At 52.0% G+C, this 18,996-nt stretch overlaps 1 protein-coding gene across 1 annotated transcript in view; it reads left to right on the top strand.

Annotated features, from left to right (window-relative positions):
- Positions 1-18,996, top strand: part of ZAP70 (zeta chain of T cell receptor associated protein kinase 70) — a 46,542-nt gene that overhangs the window by 19,024 nt on the left and 8,522 nt on the right. The window contains exons 2-9 of the mRNA XM_077841965.1: positions 4,963-5,088; positions 6,298-6,753; positions 11,535-11,695; positions 12,258-12,396; positions 13,868-13,949; positions 15,750-15,790; positions 17,177-17,231; positions 18,707-18,887. Coding sequence (XP_077698091.1) covers positions 6,352-6,753; positions 11,535-11,695; positions 12,258-12,396; positions 13,868-13,949; positions 15,750-15,790; positions 17,177-17,231; positions 18,707-18,887 — 1,061 coding nt within the window. The 5' untranslated portion in view covers positions 4,963-5,088; positions 6,298-6,351. The remainder of the gene's footprint in view (positions 1-4,962; positions 5,089-6,297; positions 6,754-11,534; positions 11,696-12,257; positions 12,397-13,867; positions 13,950-15,749; positions 15,791-17,176; positions 17,232-18,706; positions 18,888-18,996) is intronic.

Genomic DNA, 18,996 nt, shown 5'->3' with positions numbered 1-18,996 from the left:
GTCCAAAGGAGAGGCAGTGGAGAATCCGGCCCTACGTAGTTAGCAGGTCAGCGAAGCCAGCTCCTTAGCCGATATTTCAGTTCTCTAGCTTAAAGTGCTGCTCTTGTTTGTGCAGAATAGGGCCCAGTTGCTGAGCATGCCCATGAAATGCTACTCAGCCATACACGCAAGCCATCTACCCTGACTGGCTTGTGTCAGCAGGAGGGCCACGAGCGAACCAGGGACCTCTAAACGCTCTAAAAAGCAGGGGTCACTGCCCCTTGCGCTAAAGGAAGCCGCTCGGTTAGAAAGAATGGCCTCGGTAAGTTATCCAAGGGACCCCTTTCCAAGGCCTGGCAATAGCTGATAACAGCAACGCCCCTATTGGTGCAAACCCTGCAAGGCCAGGGCTATGGCAGAGCCGTGCACGCGGCTGCCGGGGTGAGGGCAAGGCAGTTCCTCACGGGGCCTAGCAGGAAAGTTCCATGGCAGTTGCAAGCCGCGGCCGTCGGTTGGGAGCCTGGCAAGCAGGGGAGAGTTTCTACCCTGGAACGAGCCAGCCCTACCCCCTTCACCCCGGTCACTGCCGGGAAAAGGCTCAGCAAGTCCGGTATGTGGCCATGTCAGGCTTCCAAGGGCACTGCCTCCGGGTAAGCAAACGCAGGGGTGGAGGGAAGCGGTCTGGAGATGGACCAAAATCTCCCTTCAGACTAGCTCCTCGTGCCTCATTATAGGGGCCCCCCATCTGCATCCCTGTTCTTGCTCCCTCTTCTCCAGCCTCATGCCTCCACCTCCCTCCCCGGGTCGCTCTCACTGCTCTGCCACCATGTCTCTCCTCCTTAAGCACCTGCCCCTTCAAACAGCCCCTCCTTGCGCTCAAGTGCGATCAGACCTCATTCCTGGCCTTTGCCTCAAGCCCATGGCCAGGCTGGGGCTTGTTTGCCTTCCCCAGGGCCCAGGGCCACTGTAGCCAGTGGCGTTTTACCAGTGGTACTCCCTCATGGTGTCATCCCCACTGGGGCTCTGAAGGAATTAGAGTGACCAGATGTCCAAATTTTGTAGGGACAGTCCCGCTATTTGGGGATTTTTCTTTCTAGGTGCCTATTACCTCCCACACTCGGTCCCGATTTTTCATACTTGCTATTTGGTCACCCAAGGAGGAATGTTCCAGCAGGGAGGGTAGGAAAATCAAAAGCAATGGGACAAGAAAATACCCCCCCCCAAGCATTACTGGCTTTCCAGAGAGACACAGCTGAGCTCTGGGGAAGGCAGGCATCATCTTCACCAATATCACCCTCATCCCTGCTGCATTTCCTGGGATGAGAACAGGCACTCACAGGGAGTCTATAGGGCCAGGCCCAGACCCAGCAAGAGGCACTAACAAGAGAACAGTCAAGGGGATTATTTCTCTTTCACCCTCATTGCCTTTCCTCAAGGCAACACCAGCCCTGGAGCTGCTGCAGCACGCCTTCCCCATGTGGCTTCAGGGACGTCTGCTGCCTCCGTTCTCCCATCTCCATCACCCTATTGCTGGTGTCTGCTGAACATGCCTCCTCTTTCCAGGAGCCTGGTTTACTAAGGTGGCAGTCAAACACTCACAAATCTCCCCACAACTCAACCCACCTAGCTGGCTCACACCCTTGGGGCAGCATTCTTAGTGCTGGCTCCACTAACCCTCTTCCTTTCCTTTCCTTTCCTTTCCTTTCCTTTCCTTTCCTTTCCTTTCCTTTCCTTTCCTTTCCGGCCCGGCCCGGCCCGGCCCGGCCCGGCCCGGCCCGGCCCGGCCCGGCCCGGCCCGGCCCGGCCCGGCCCGGCCCGGCTCCCTGCAGCTTCTGCTCAAGCACATCAGAGAGTTACCACTGGCCTTATATTCCTCAGTAGGCCTAGGGCTGAGTCACACGCTCCCATCCCCTTGCCCCAGCCCCTCTCCATTCCCTTCACCTGGGGAGGCAGTCTACACCTGGCACAGGTGATGCTGAACCTCATCCATCTTAAAGGTCTAGCTCACACTGAGAGAGCTACATTACTGGGGTTTGTTGTGACCAGGTTAATCATAAATCCTAATAATAATGATAATATCGCCAACAATAATAATAGGAAGACATAAACAGCCCTCATGACAGGCTCCATACTTCTCCCTGCGTCACGGATCCAACCCCACTGACTCTGATTGATTTGCACGAGTGTCACAGACAGCAGAATTTGGCCCAGCCTGTTGTGTTTAGATGTCAGGAAGCGATACACCGTTGCTGGCAGTTTTCTCCCATGCCGAGGTCTGTGGCTGGCTATAGATAGCTGTAAATGACAGATATCTCAGAGATCTTTCTGTTTGTCGTGCCCACCTAAATGTGGTTGCAGTTTTGATCAGACCTAATTGAGTGTGGGAGAGGCCTTTCTCAGTGCAACTTTGCGGGGAGGGATAGCTCAGTGGTTTGAGCATTGGCCTGCTAAACCCAGGGTTGTGAGCTCAATCCTTGAGGGGGCCATTTGGGATCTGGAGCAAATATTGGGGCTTGGTCCTGCCTTGAGCAGGGGGTTGAACTAGATGACCTCCTGAGGTCTCCAATGAGATTCTATGACTTCACACATGAAGGCCAACATGTCCTAAAGTGGCCACTGATTTTGGGTGCTTCTGGTTTTTGGTTGCTTGACTTGAGACACTTCGGGCATGTGGAGATTCTCAGCCCCTCTGGAAATTCAGGCCCCGACTGCCACCCAACATTTAGAGTCTGCTTGAAAAATCAGGGCCTGATTTTAGTAATCGCGGGGAGCTGAAGATGCATAGCACCATATAGGCCTCACAACACGGTTGCAAGATGGGGACAATAATGCTGTGCCTATTTCACAGAGAGGCAAACTGAGGTACGCAGCAGCTAAGAGAGTTGCTCTGGGTCACACGGTGAGGCAAGTGGCAGTGTTAGGAACAGAACTCATTACTGCACAATATCTTTGCGGCCAAGTGCTTAGCAGGATTCAGAAAAGGACCAGAGATGTATATAGATAACAAACATTTCCCATATCCTGGGACCAACACGGCAACAACACCACTGCATACCACAGTTTCCATAGTTGTATTATAATAGTCAAGATTAAACACAAACTTTGGAAGGGATATAAACCCACATGTGTCAGGGCCTAAACCACTCCCTAAATATCAGTGGTCAGGAAGTAAATTTAACGGGGGGACTAGTTACTCCATAATTGTTTCCTTCAGGGTTTCTTGCACTTTCCTCTGAAACAACTAGTATCAGCCACTGTTGGTAACAGCATACTGGGCTAGTTGGACCCCTGGTCTGATCCAGTCCGGCAATTCCTATGTTCCGAACTCAGGTCTCCTGCCCCCACAATCCTGCTTGCTGGCCCATTTGGTCTCCGTATCCTCCCATTTCATGCATTTGATTAAAGGGGCTTCACAATGCAGGCTGAATTTTGCTGAGTCTGACACAGTTTAATCTACGGCTCGTACCCAAGTTGCAAACCTCCCTGACTGTTTCCGGCCGTGGTTTCCTGCAATAGTAAAACGCCTCCACTGCTCAGCCTGCTTTCGGTTGTCGGATGGCCCTTTCTGGGCTTCAGGCAGCTAAAAAACAAATCTGGCAAAAAAAGCTGGTGGCCATAAATCCAGCTCCCTGTGCAGGCACCTCCTTGCCTTGCTCCTGAGCAAAGCGGGGGAGTTATGGCAGGATGGCGTCTCTCCAGCAATCCCCCTCCATCCCCATCTCACATACACTAGGCCAGTGGTTTTCAAACTTTTTTTCTGATGACCCAATTGAAGAAAATTGTTGATGCCCGCAACCCAAAGGAGCTGGGGATGAGGGGTGTGGGAGGGGCTCAGGGCTGAGGGTTGGGGCATGGGGGTGAGGGCTGTGGGGTGGGGCCGGGAATGAGGGGCTCAGGGTGTGGGAGGGGGCTCTGGGATGGGGCAGGGGGTTGGGGTGCAGGGGGGTCAGGGCTCTGGGCTGGGGGTGCGCGCTCTGGGGTGGGGCTGGGGATGAGGAGTTTGGGGTGGAGGAAGGGGCTCTGGTTTTGGGGGGGCTCAGGGCTGGGGCAGGGGATTGCGGTGTGGGCTTACCTGGGGCGGCTCCTGGTCAGTGGCGCAGCGGGGGTGCTAAGCCAGACTCCCTGCCTGTCCTGGCACCATGGACCACACTGTGCCCCGGAAGCGGCCAGCAGCGGGTCCAGCTCCTAGGCCGAGGCGTGCAAGTGGCTCTGAGTGGCTCTCGCCCGCAGGCACTGCCCCCCTCAGCTCCCATTGGCCAGAAACTGGCCAATGGGAGTGCGGAACTGGTTCTCGGGGCAGGGGCAGTGCGTGGAGCCCCATGGCCCCCCTGCCTAGGAGCCGGACCTGCTGCTGGCCACTTCCAGGGCGCAGTGTGGTGTCAGAACAGGTAGGAACCACGGGACTTTTAATGGCTCGGTTGGCGGTGCTGACCAGAGCCGCCACGACCCATCTCCTTCCATTCCGTGACCCAGTACTGGGTCGTGACCCGCAGTTTGAAAACCACTGCACTAGTGTATATCATCTATAAGGACAACGCTTATTATCATGATTGATTATTTGTATTATGGTAGCACGTAGGAGCTCCAGTCACGGATCAGGACCCCAACTGGGCTTGGCACTGTAAAAACACGGAACAAAAAGACAGTCCGTGCCTAGCCCACACACTACCAGGGTATGGCCAGCCCAGCTCAGAATGCCATATGACCGTCTAAGGCCTGGTCCTTTCTGTGCTGGCCTTTAGTGTGCAATAGGTCTGTCCCTCAGTCGACCAAGAGGCCTGGCCATTGGGACAATTTAAAATCTTGTTGGTCTGTCTGTGTCCATCTTCGTCTGATCGACTGTCAGCTCTGTCAAGCAGGGACTGTCCTTTTTGTTCCGGGTTTGTACAGCCCCTAGCACCACTGGGTCCTGGTCTCTGACGAGGGCTCCTGGGCACTATGATACTATGACTACTACTAATAATGAATTAAAAATGTGTGCAGAAGCGCGGAGACCAGACACCGCAACCCAAGGAGTCGGGTTGACTGTATTCTGAATGTGACCGACACGTCTGTGAAAAGGAGACGCCAGCTCAGCTCTTCTCACGTCACGCTACATCCCCATCAAAGGTCAGCGCCCAGGGAGCCAATGTACCCCCTGGAGTTCACTGGTGTTTCCATTAATTAACGGAAACTGGCTGGGGTCTGTGGGTGGGATTTAGATACCAAAACCAAGAGCACAGATAACAGCTCATTGGTGGAGGAGACTCGTCACAGGCTCAGCCAGCAGCGTGACATGGTGCATTGGGTTCCTATTGACAGCTGGCTCTACCGGGATAGGTGGTAAGTCCCTTTCTCTTATTACTCTGTCGTGAGTCTAGGGGCCTCCGGTGACATCTGCAGATTCCAGTTGGAAAAGGGTGGGAGAATCGCACAGAATCCAACCTGCAATGATGGATTGTCACACTGAAGTCACAGCTTTCTCTGGGTTGACAGGCACAGAGGACCAGCCAAACTGGCTCAGACCACTGGTCCGTCTAATGGACAATCTTTGACAGGGGCCACTGCCAGATACTCTGGCGGAAGATGCAAAAATTGAGCAACAGATAGGGAAAGGTTGTTCTTTGCCCTTGCCACTTGGCGGTTGGATTATGCCTAGAAGCATAAGGGTTTTATATCCCTTATAAACTTGTATCCTATCTAGTGGAACTGTCAATGTTCTGATTACCCATAGAACTGTCTAGTCCTTTTCTTGAGGCCTGCTAATCTCTTGGCCGTAACAGTATGTTGAGGTAGCGAGTTCCAGAGGTTAATGATGCATTGCAAAAAACGGTATTTCCTATTATTATGATCTACAGGGACCTCTCTGGAGAGAAGATTTTGGGTAGCAGGGGGCTTTTTAATGTAGACAATAATGGCATAACTAGGGCAAATGACAATGTCAGGCTGCAATTTTTTAACAGTGAGGATAATTAACCATTAGAACAGCTCACTAGGGGAATGCGGTGGATTCTCCATCACCTGAAATCTCTAACTCCAGTCCAAGTGTCTTTCTAAAAACCACATTCTGGCTCAGTCAGCAGTTAGGGGCGTGATGCAGGAACCACAGGGTGGAATTATCTAGCCCGTTACGCAGGAAAGGAGATTAGATGACCAGAATAGTCCCTTTTGGCCTTAGATTCTACTAATTGACCCTGCGGTAATGGCTTGTGGGCAGACGGATGGAGATGGCGACGCGGGCCCTGCACTCCCAAGGGGTCCTCTGCCAACAGCTTCCCTTTTTCTGTGGCAGTGTTGCCATGCAATGTCTCAATGAGGAATTCTGCTTCCGTTCCCTAGGCCCAGCACACAGAGCGTCTGAGCAGGTCCGAGGAGCCCCGGTCAGCGTACGAGATGCCGGATGCAGCCAGCCACCTGCCCTTCTTCTACGGCAGCATTTCTCGGTCGGAGGCCGAGGAGTACCTCAAACTGGCCGGCATGTCAGACGGCCTCTTCCTCCTACGTCAGTGCCTGCGTAGCCTCGGGGGCTACGTCCTCTCCATGGTCCACAACCTCCAGTTCTACCACTACCCCATCGAGCGCCAGCTGAACGGCACGTACGCCATCGCGGGGGGCAAGGCCCACTGCGGGCCGGAGGAGCTCTGCGAATTCTACTCCAAGGACGCCGACGGGCTCTGCTGCACCCTCCGCAAGCCCTGCAACCGCCCCAGCAGCGTGGAGCTCCAGCCCGGCGTCTTCGACAGCATGCGGGACAACATGGTGCGCGAGTACGTCCGGCAGACGTGGAAATTGGAGGTACTGGCTTGTCCCAAGGCAAAGGCTGTCTTCAGTCTTGCTGCCGCTGGTCACACTGTCCCTCAACTCCTCCTCCCTCCGCTCGTCTTACACCGACTCTTCTCGAGCCCTTTCCACACGCTCAGCACAACTGGGGCTCCTGCCATTTGGAAAAGCCTCACTGAACCTTCCTCCCTTTTCCAGTTCCCGCTGCAGACATAGCTCTGAGCCTTTGCCTGTGCCTTCAAATTCCTCTCTCCCTCTGCTCCGGCTTAACAAGATAGGTCCTGTCTGTCCTCCGTGGCCATTGCAGAGCTCACAGCATAAGAGAGGGGGGCTAGCCCCAGTGTCCTTAGCCTGGCTACAGCGGGGTAGGTGCTACTGTTTGGGTACTCAGCCCAAGCTGGCTGTGCTTCAGGGGTGCTGTACAGGACTTGTACAGAGCCAGACCCTGAGATGCTGATTCCGCTTTTCCTCGGTTCTTCCATCACTGAAGTCACGGGGAGTTTTTCTTGTGGACGCAGGAGTTGGTACGTCAAATCAGAGCTAGCTATGTGTCTGTTTATTCCCATTATGAAAAAACTAGAATAACACCTGTCCAAGGCTCTAGGCAATGTACCAGACAACAGTGCATGCAATTTAGATCTCGGCAACATTAATCTGATCAGGTCAGCGAGGGCTCAGCCAGCCCTGCACAGAACTCCTTTCTGCCCTTCCTCCTCTGGGAAGCACACTGCCAGCCTTCTCCCCAAACCCTCGCAAACAGGCAGCTTTTGCAGCACATCAACAAGGTCACCAAAAGTTCAGGCTAATTCAGACCAAAGGGGAAAGCACGTTCTAAAATCTCTAGGCCCTCTCTGTCAGGGAGATCCAGCTCGCAGGCCCCTGCTGACTGCAGCTGCGGCAGTATGGTACTGGGAGAGAGGAAGTCCTAGGCCATTTAGGGCTTTATAGGTCATACAACCTATCTATGAGAGAGGCAGTGTGGCCTCGTGGACCGAGCCCCAGACTGGGATCTGGAGACTTGGGTTCTAGTTCCAGCTATGCTTGCCAGCTGCTTGCTGTGAGCAAGTCACTTCACAGCTCTGTGCCTCAGTTTCCTCATGTGTAAAATGGGATAATGATACTGCCCTCCTTTGTAAAGTGCTTTGAGTTGTATGGATGAAAAATGCTAGTTAAGAAATTTTATATTAATTATTAGTATGACCCATCTGATCCAGTGTCCTGTCTCTAACAGTGACTGGTACCTGATCCTCTGCAAGAGCAGATGCAGTAAACTCCATAATGGACAATTATCAAATAACCTGCTCACATGGGAAATTTCTCCCAGTCCCCAGGCAGACTGATTGGCTAATGACTTATAACATATGTCCGTTACACAATTTTACCCTCTGTCTAATGTAATGGTGGATGTACTTGTTATCCATAGAAATTTCCAATCCTTTTTTGAAATCTGCTATGCTCTTGGCCTGAATGAGATCTTGTGGCAGAAGGTTCCGCAGGCTAATTATAATTGTGTGAAGACATACTGCCTTTTATCAGTTTTAAATTTGACACTTTGTTTCATTGAACATCCCCTTGTTCTTGTATACCAAGAGAGGATGATTAGAAGTTTCCTCTCTACCTTCTGTTTATTATCCAATACTTTGTATATGTTATTATGTCCCATCTTATTCACCTCCTCTCTAAGGAAAATAGTCCCAAACTTTACAATCTCTCTTCATATTAGACTATTTCACGCCCCTAAACATGTTGCCCATTTCCAAACCTCCTCTAATTCTGCAATATCTTATTTTTAGATGGGGTGTGTGACGGGTTCCCTGGGGTGCAGCCTGAGATTGTGGGACTGCTGTGTCCCCTGGACTCACTCCAGCCTGGGCTGTCTCTCACAATGCCTTGCTAGTGACCAGCAGCAAACCCCTCCAGGCGCTGTGATCACTCAGCACAACCACATGTGGAGTCCCACACCTAGCTAGATTGCATGAATGCTCCCAGAGCCACTCATGAATCACACAGAGAAAGGCACCAGCCGAATCCCCCCAGCTCCCAGCACTGTACCCCAGGAATATACCGTATTGCACTGCTCAAGATGGGCTGTGCAAATTTATTAATTGGTTCACCACTTCATCAGTGGAAAATGGATATACACTAGCCTTTGTCAAACCTGAGCAGATTTGCCCCACACTTCATACAAATTCACTGATAAAGATAAACGAATGTATTGATTATAAAAGGTAGATTTAAAGTGATATTAAGTGATAAGGCAACAAGTCAAAGTTAGTTACCAAAAGAAATAAAATATAAGCATACAGTCTAACCTCTCAACCCTATTAGACTGGGCAACAACTAGATTAAGCAGTTTTTATCACCCCACTGGATATTGCAGTCCTTAATATACAAGTTTGTTCCTTAAACCTGGTCCTATTTCCTCTGTTGGAGTCTTGTCTTCTTCTCAGTGTCTTAGTTGCTTGTAGCGTAGGTTGGGGCAGGAGAAAAGTCCCAGTATGTGTCCACTTTATCTGTTTTATACCCCCAGTCCATATGCTTGGAAAACACAAGTCCAGGCATGTCTGGGTGGGCCTTGCTGAGTCTCTAGGCAAGGCTGAGAAATTCCCCTCATGTGGCCTCATGCAGGTGAGTCATTGTATCGTAGCTCCCTTGCTGGACAATGGTTGTTGATGGATGGTTTGACACCCCACCTGGGTGCTGGGTACTTTCCTTGCTGTTGCCTCTGGGGAGCTAATGTCTGGCTGATTCTCCAACTTACAGCATGTCTTAGTGACCACCATACAACACAATTCTCATAACTTCATATGCATTAATGATATACACATATGAATGGAGAAATGACTTTCAGCAGGTCATAACCTTTCTCTTGATACCTTACAAGGCATGCTTTATATGTAAGATCACAATCACATATAAATGAGGAATATGGGGGTTACAGGGTATTCCCGCAAGGTACAGAATGTCACAGGGTGACCAGATCTGCACATAGTAGTTCAGAGCCAGATGCACCATTGATTTGTATATTGTATATATATGTGGTATTACAGTAATTTCAATGTCAGGCTCCCTCCCCTTCTTTATGCATCCTACAAATTTTGCTTTGTCAGCCTCTGGTCCACATTGAGCAAAGTCTTCACTGAACTGTCCATAACAATGCCAGGGTCCTTTCTCCTAGCTGATACAGTCAATTAAGAACCCAGTTCATATTATTCCCTCCAATGGCCATTACTTTGCCTTTGTCAACAATGAATTTCATCTGCTATTGTGTTTCCCATTTCCCTCTGAAATTCCTTGCCAGTTTCCACTGGTGTAATGTATAGATTTCAATGCAGTAACTCCATGGTCTATTGCGGTGTGAGAGCAAAATAAGGCCTCAAATGGTTAATATGGTCCCACTCACCGTTCTAAAAGAAATAAGCCCTTGCAATAGGGTTGCCAACCTTCTAGGATTGTATTGGAGTCTCCAGGAATTAAAGATCAATCTTTAATTAAAGATTATATCATGTGATGAAACCTCCAGGAATACGTCCAACCAAAATTGGCAACCCTGCCTTGCAACAGAAAGGCATCACTAAATCAATGGCTTGTCTATGTTATTAATAATATTAAAAGAGCACCTAGGAGCCTGATCCCCAGTCCTGGACCAGGACTCCATTGTGCTAAGAATGACAAGACATCCTTTGAGGGTGGGGTGGCAAAATCACCTAGGAGATTTGGGTACCCATTGCCCATCAGAAATCAATAAATCTCAAAGGTGGCTGGGAAATACTCCCAGCTTCACAGCTGGAGTGCTCCACAGGTTCTTACCTGGTGTTCTTGTAGCCGCCAGGTGCAATCCGAGAGGGGTCATAGAGAGGCTTGGCAGGATGGGCATCATCCACATGCTGGGCTGTTTGGGCTGGTCTACACTACGGGGAGGATCAATCTAAGTTACGCAACTTCAGCTATGTGAATAACATAGCTGAAGTCGATGTACTTAGATCTACTCACCGCAATGTCTTCACTGCGGCGTGCGTCTCCCGTCAATTCCCCTTGCACGTCTTGTTGAGGTGGAGTACCGGAGTCGACGCTAGAGTGATCGGCGGTCGATTTATCGCATCTATACTAGATACGATAAATCGACCCCCGCTAGATTGATCGCTGCCCGTCGATCCGGACGGTAGTGTAGACAAGCCCCTCAGACACAAAGGAGATATAGGTGCTTACATACAAGACCAGGTTGTTAATATAAAGTGTGCCATCTACAGGCAAATAAGAAAATGTAATAGTCCACATATGCGGGAGTCATAAACTTGCCGTGCACTGTGAATGGCTTCAAGATTACATTGCTCTTAACAGGGAGTAGGGAGCAAAGTAAAGGGAGACAGAGCAGCCAGGAGAGATTTTAAAAGGCCTCTGGTTTGACAATGGAAGACAGACCCCAAGGCTTGTGACCAGCTCTAACAATAGTCCTCTTCTAAAGGCCACCATGACCTTCTGCTTCTCTCACCTGCAAGTTGGTGAGATCCCTTCCCTTCCCCACAATGGGTAGCGAGGGGCGGGAGGGACAGGGATGCCTTTGGACGATGGAGTCACTCTAGATTTAGACGGGAGCAGAATTCAGCCCAGTATCACTCCCGTGGTGTGGGCATCCAGAGCTTTATCGGCTACCAAGAGAGGGATTCTGAGGTCTCCTGAGAGTTCACTATCACCTGCCCAAGAGGGTGCAATAAAAACCAGCGCTGCCCTGCAGCAGCTGGCATGGTGCCTAGCAGTAGCTGGGTAGAATGGTCTCCCTTCTTGCTTCCTTGCAGGGTGATGCCCTCGAACAGGCCATCATAAGCCAGGCCCCTCAGGTCGAGAAACTCATTGCCACCACTGCCCATGAGAAGATGCCCTGGTACCACGGCAACGTCTCCCGGGAGGAGGCTGAACGGAGGCTCTATTCCGGAGCACAGCCTGATGGGAAATTTCTGTGAGTATCCAAAGCGCTGGGAGATACCTGCTCCTATTACTGTGACCCCCCAACCCCATTCCGCCCCATCTGCTTGTTTCCGAGGCGACGTAGAGAGGGTGTTGTCAGGTCAGGGCCAGCAGCTGAGCCCGTGTCCCAATTCCCCACATTTCAAGAGGTGGGGGGCAGAGGAATGAACCTTGTGGAGCTCCACAGGGGAGCTCTGGAGGCCCAGGAGCAGCTCCCCTTGACACTTAGACGTGGGCCCAGAAAGGACCAGAACAGTGCTGCTGTGAAGTGCGTGCAGGGAGATTGGCGAGGACAGGGCCAGTGTGGCGCGCCGGATCTCTGCATTGAGATTAGTACCCATCCAGGAGATGTGAGAGCCCCAGGATTTGGAAACCAGGCTTCTGGCCTGTTCCACGGGGAGCAAATCCAACCTCCCCATGGAAAGATGCGGCCCAGGTGGGAGGGGGTGACCCTTCCCAGAGCTCTGGTACAGGAGCCTCGTGAGGACGCACGGTAATTTCACGGGGTGAGCCCCAAAGCCAGCCCCTCTGACCCCCTCCTCCTTCCCACCCAGACTGCGAGAAAGGAAGGAAAATGGCACCTACGCACTGTCCCTCGTCTATGGGAAAACAGTGTATCACTACCGCATTGACCAGGACAAGTCCGGCAAGTACTCCATCCCCGAGGGGACCAAGTTTGACACGCTGTGGCAGGTATGATACTGTGGGACGCTCTCCCCAGTCCTCCCTGCCCCCAGTCAGGAGGAGGAAAGTTCTCTTGTCTCTGTCTTGGGGGATAGAGCCTGAGCTTCAGAAGCCTTGTGCAGCCAGACCAGGAGAGAAGAGCTCTCTCTCCAGAGGCAGCATTAACCCTTTAGACCTCAGTTTCCTGCTTCCTATATCCATCCCCCAGTCAGTTCTGTGCAATAATAGGAGCACTCTCTGCGGTAGATCTGAACACGGCCTCTCTGAAATAACCCTTGCCTTGCTGCACCCTGGTCACTTCTTGGAAGGACACCACCACATTGTGTTTCTAAAGGAACCGAGAGGAACAATGCCCTTTATTTCTAGCCCCCTGGCCACGACACTTTCATGGTCAGGAACCTCGAGGTGGCCCTGTTAACTAAGCCTGTACTCTATGGGCATACATCACGTACCGAGCCACAGGATCAGCCCACATAACGCTAGAGATTCCTGCCTACGAGGCCTGACTCACCTGCTTATCCCCTGTCCCTCCCTCCTACTGTGAGCCACCTTCTGCTGCTGTGATGTGTCTGCAGCCAGGGAACTCAGATGCCTTTTGTCTTCTTTCAGAGGAGCAGCCGTATTCGCAAAAAGAACAGGAGTATAAATTTGTTAGTCTCTAAGGTGCCACAAGTCCTCCTTTCCTTTTGTCTTCTGTGAATGCCACCTTTATTTTTCAAAGATCTCTCTCGTGTGCATAGACAGCAGCCATTTTGGTCTCAGAACTGCTGCAGTCTGCTGCACAGAAGACACACACCATGCTCTCTCCTGGACAGAGCTGTCCAGAGGACGACCATTCCGTTTCAGAGCGAGTCTTGTGGGTTTTTAACGTGTTTTCATTCCGCATTTGAACGAAAACAAAATGTTTTTCACACAGATGGAATTGTGTTGACTGCCCATTGCTGGGGGGGGTGGAGCGACAGAGAAACTTCTCATATGCTGTAGCACCAGCTTGGGAGACCCAGGTTCAAGTCCTGGTTCTGCATGAGCCAGTGATGGGGGATGAAAAACTCCACTTGGAATCAGGCACCTGGACCTAGTGTCTCAGGGACGTGCCCAGCCACCAGGCTATAGGGTGAAATGAGAGTCTTACTCACAATCACGGGAACCAACACCTCTCTGTGAACTGTTTTGGCTTCAATCCCGTTTCATTTAACTGGAAATGTTCCAACCGGTTCTACTCCTACAGACTTTCCTTTTCTCCTTGTTCTCTTTCCCTTTGTGTAGTAACAACCCAAGTCCCTCTCCCCAGCTCTCCCAGCCAGTGGGGTTTGTAAATACAGGGCAAAGAGGGTCCTGAATACGTAGACAGATGAGAGGAACTAATGGGCTAATGGGGGCCTGTCCGCCACAAACCTAAGAGAAAGAGATACCATAAACCACAAATGTTGCCTGTAAAACAAAGCGGTGATTTTCCTCTTTTTCCCGATTCCTCCCCCAGCTGGTGGAGTACTTGAAACTCAAGCCAGACGGACTGATATATTTCCTGAAGGAAAGCTGTCAAAATCCCAATATGCCAGCAGGTGAGTTGAATTTTAAGGGCAGGACCAGCCATCTTTGGCTGCGAACACCTAACCTCGCCTTCATACTGGGGATCTACCTTAGCTCCGGGGTTCTTTCAGTTTTCTGGTGGATCTGCTCAGCTGTTCTCTTGCTTCCTGCCATATTAGACCAGATCATTGGGACCATTTCATTTAGTATCCTGCCTCCTGCCCGCCCTGTCTCTTTCTGGGATTTTTGCACATCTCTGTCTGAAGAATCAGGCAATGGCCAGTGTTGGACAGAGGATACTGGGCGAAAGGCCCTTCATCAGCTCGGGACAGAAATTGCAATGTGTGCGTGTTTCATAGCAGGTTCCGGCATTGGCCTATCCTGGCTCTTGCTAAACCACAGCGTAGTGTCACTTCGTTTTGGCCAAGGGCTATGATAAGGGCTAACAAGGTAGGAGCTCAGCTCCCAGGCCTGCACTCCACACTGAGACAGTTCCCCTCCTCTCCCGTGGCTGCGGGGAGAGCTCCCCTGACTGTTTCACTGCACATTAAGCACTGCTCTGGTCTGTTATCCAACTTCTGCCTTAGCAAACCAGCCCCCGCATCATGCTAGGACGATGTCTGGCCTGCTGTTAGTCCATCGGGGCTGGAATTCCACTGCTGCCAGATTGAATCAGTCTGGTGCCCTGCCACTGAAAAGGGGTTGATATTTCAGATGAAGGCAAAACTGGTCCCTCCAAGGCACCTACAGGTAGCCCGTTGCGCAAAGCTGAACATCGTGGAAATAAGCAAAGACAGGGAAGACAGCGATAATGAAGCCAGATCCAGAGATAGGACAGAGGGGGTCAAAGCCTCAGCTGGCGTAAATTAGTTTAGCACCATTGAATCCAGCTACTGGTTTTCATTTCCACACTGAGGTATCAGTCACCCAGTGCCCTCGTTTAAGCAGGAAGGACAAGGGGCTCTGTCTGCCCCATGATTCCTGATCCACCACCAAGCATGTTGAATGGTTCTGGCTGTGTGTCCAGAGGAAGGGAAAGGGTTTATTTTTTATTTGCTTCGTTTCTGTCTCTCCCTGGCTGTTTTAGTCCCATTTTTGTTTAAGCTGAGTGTATCTCCTGCTGGGGAGCGCTGCCAGACGGACAGGCCTGGAGTCTTAAGGCCTTTTATCCCCACAGCAGGGTCAGTCTGAGCAGCAACAGGGTAAGCTCCCCCGCACCGTACCCAGCCAATATGCCTACATTCTGGTCGGGAGAGACACACAATGTGGGCGCTTAGCACCTCGGACAATCAGGGCCACAATGTTCCAAGTCGGGCAAGAATTAGTGGCCACTTAGGCAAACGTTGGCCTCCGGAGCTTGCCGGAGGTCACTGTGAGACAGTGGCAGAGCTGGGAAGAGAGCCCCAGGGCAAGATTTTCCAAAGTGACTCATGATTTTGGGTGCCCCACTTGAGACACCTTAAAGGGGCCTGATTTTCAGAGGGCAGGTGCTCAGTGCTCCCTGAAAATCAGGCCCCTTTAAGGAGTCTTAAAAGGGGCCCCCCAAATCAGGACCATGTCTAGTCAATCTCAGATCAGTGCCCTGTTCGCTGGACTGCAGTATTTCTCCTGGGGCAGGAGCAGAACACTCTGTCCCTGCTGCTAGCCACGGGGTTCCCTGCACCCATCTCCTCCCACCCACACCAGGTCTGTGGGCCTCATCCTCATTGACTCCACTTTGTCAGCGCAGTGCGAACTGGAATTAGGCCTGGGCTAAAGAGGTGCATGGAAACCCCTTTGCACCCAGAACTTCGAGCAGGGCAGTGAGCTAACCTCTCTTTCCTGATTTTCAGCAACCGTGGCACCAATCCCGCCGGCCCACCCCTCTGGAACCGTAAGTTTGGGGCAGTATCTCCTCTCCATCCCTCCAGAGCTTCTCACATCCTTGCCTTTTAGGCCTGGGGAGAAAATCCTGCCTTTCTCTTACTGGAATGTAATATGGGCAGCTTAACCCTGCGGCCCTTCCCGCCTTGGGGCAGAGGGGGAAGGGGTAGTGGCTGGGCACAGATACAGCTGGAGATGGAAGCTAGTTTCCGCCATGCAACATGTGGGCCTATGATTTGGGGAATCAAGCTCAGCCCCAGGCCGGCCTGCCTGGCGGAGGCTGGGAACACTCAGGCAGACCTGCCTAGCCACTGGCTTTTGGCCCGATCTTCGTGCTCCTGCTTCTCTGCCTTTCTGACTGCAAAGTGCTGCAGGGAGTCTCAGGACTCTGGGGTGGGAGAGACACACAGGAGGACTGAGGAAGGGGACTCCCAGCTCCATTGGGCATTCGTGTACATGAGTCTCAGTGCCTGGCTAATAAAGGATGATTCATCACAGAAGGGCGCACTCGACTCTCCAGACAGCCTGCCCCTTCTTCCAGGTTTTGTGCCTAAGAATCCACCTCGGAATATCCACTTCCCCCAGCACTAGGAACGGGATCTATAGATTTATTGGGGGCAGAGCTGGACTCCAGATTGGCAGCAGAATATCTGCCACCTGATGGATCCCAGACTGGCTCCAGCCGATCTGCCCCAGGGGTGCACACAAGCCATGCCTGGAGAAGAAAAAGCAAGCTCCTTACCAGTGTTGAGATGGTGGCCTGGATCCCTACTCCCCACCCCCTTCTGTCTACAGATTGTGTGTGGGGTGGAAGGGACAGCATGGTGGATGGGGCTGCCCTCTCTCTGTGTCCTTGGGGCACAGGCAGGGTATATGTGCTGCCCCAGTAGATGATGCTAGCTAGAAAGGTCTGCATATGTGCCAGAGAGTGGGCACACAGAGCCAGTGATCTCCTAGAGCCGTAGGGATCACGGGAAGGCACTGGTTCTGGAGGGTCCCTGTCCCCCACCCCAATTGTTTCCCTCATGGGCACTGAGTTTTTCTTTTCCCCAGGGGTGCTCCACTCCTGCTTTGCCCCGGGGCCCCACCCCCACCCCAGGCCTCCCCGAGACCCCTCTCCCCGAGGCCCCCACTTGCTTGCTGCTTTCTGCCCTCCCCCAAGCCCTTCTCCCAGCTGCCAATCAGCCGCTTGGCAGTGCCTCCAGTCAGCTGTTTGGCAGCACCTTGATCAGCCAATCAGAGGCGCCGCCAAACAGCTGTGGCTGGTGGGTGCTGAGCACCCACTATTTTTCCCCCATGGGTGCTCCAGCCCCAGAGCACCCACGGAGTCGGCGCCGATGGTTTCCCTCCTGTGTTATTAAATGCATCATTGACTTTGTCACTGTTTCTCTCCCAGGCCCAGAGACACCTGGGGGCTCTTAACGCAGACGGATACACCCCGGAGCCCATAGGTGAGTATCGCCGCAGAGGCGGCTCTGCCTGTCGGTACAGATCCAGCCAAGCTGTGGGACGCGAGCTAGTGATGCCCCATGAACCTGCAGCTACAACAATGCAAGGGAGCATTTACACAATGCCTAGCACATCAGCACCACCGTCTGGCTAAGAGAGGTGCTGCAAGGCTTTCATAGAATCATAGGTTTCAGAGTAACAGCCGTGTTAGTCTGTATTCGCAAAAAGAAAAGGAGTCCTTGTGGCACCTTAGAGACTAACCAATTTATTTGAGCATGAGCTTTCGTGAGCTACAGCTCACTTCATCAGATGCATACCGTGGAAACTGCAGCAGACTTTATATATACACAGAGAATATGAAACAATACCTCCTCCCACCCCACTGTCCTGCTGGTAATAGCTTATCTAAAGTGAGCAACAGGTTAGGCCATTTCCAGCACAAATCCAGGTTTTCTCACCCTCCACCCCCCCCCACAAATTCACTCTCCTGCTGGTGATAGCCCATCCAAAGTGACAACTCTTTACACAATGTGCATGATAATGAAGTGAATGAACCTGGATTTGTGCAGGAAATGGCCTAACTTCATTATCATGCACATTGTGTAAAGAGTTGTCACTTTGGATGGGCTATCACCAGCAGGAGAGTGAATTTGTGTGGGGGGGTGGAGGGTGAGAAAACCTGGATTTGTGCTGGAAATGGCCTAACCTGTTGCTCACTTTAGATAAGCTATTACCAGCAGGACAGTGGGGTGGGAGGAGGTATTGTTTCATATTCTCTGTGTATATATAAAGTCTGCTGCAGTTTCCACGGTATGCATCTGATGAAGTGAGCTGTAGCTCACGAAAGCTCATGCTCAAATAAATTGGTTAGTCTCTAAGGTGCCACAAGGACTCCTTTTCTTTTTTCATAGAATCATAGAAGATCAGGGTTGGAAGGGACCTCAGAAGGTATCTCGTCCAACCCCCTGCTCAAAGCAGGACCAGTCCCCAACTAAATCATCCACTCAAGGCACCCGAGGGCAATCCAAAGGACCCATTTGTTTTACAGGGCCCCAAACCACTTGCATGAATGCAATTAAACGATCGCTCCCAGGAATAAACCAAGCCCAGCCCAGTCCTGCCCCCCCGCCCTTCCCCCACCTCACTACTATCTGTGGGCTCGAATCCACAAACACTGAAACGTGGGCGTAATGCGACTTCAGGGGCACTGCTCATGTGTGAGAAGCCGTGCACACGGCAAGCGTGTTTAGGATCAGGGTCCGGGGTGGTGGGAGTACTGACATACGCAACTCCACCCAGCAGTAGGAGTGGGAGGGGCCAGCACAGGCTGGAAAGCTGAGAGGTGACGGAGAGGGAGGCTGGAAGGTCAGCGCAGGGAGGACAGTGGCCAGAGGGAATCGGGAGGCTCTGGGTTCTCCTGAGGGAGTGACAGGCAGGGGGCACGTGACAGATCCCTGAACTTGTTCTCCTGTGGAAGGCTCAGGGAAATCACGCCTCCTGCCCATGGACACCAGCGTCTACGAGAGTCCCTACAGTGACCCAGAGGAGCTGAAGGACAAGAAGCTCTTCCTGAAGAGGGACCACCTGATGATTGACGAGGTGGAGCTGGGGTCAGGGAACTTCGGCTGTGTCAGGAAAGGAGTCTACAAGATGCGGAAGTAAGCGCTGTCCAAAAGGGACGAGAAGGGGAGCATGGCCAGACTGCGCCTAGGATATAGATGGGCCAAACCCATCCCATGTCAGAGGTGTTTGGGCCCAGGGCTTTGG

This window comes from Eretmochelys imbricata, chromosome 25, assembly GCF_965152235.1.
Source record: "Eretmochelys imbricata isolate rEreImb1 chromosome 25, rEreImb1.hap1, whole genome shotgun sequence".
NCBI classification, from domain to species: Eukaryota; Metazoa; Chordata; order Testudines; family Cheloniidae; genus Eretmochelys; species Eretmochelys imbricata.
The sequence above is the reverse complement of the archived record's forward strand: the minus strand, read 5'-3'. Positions and strand labels throughout refer to the sequence as shown.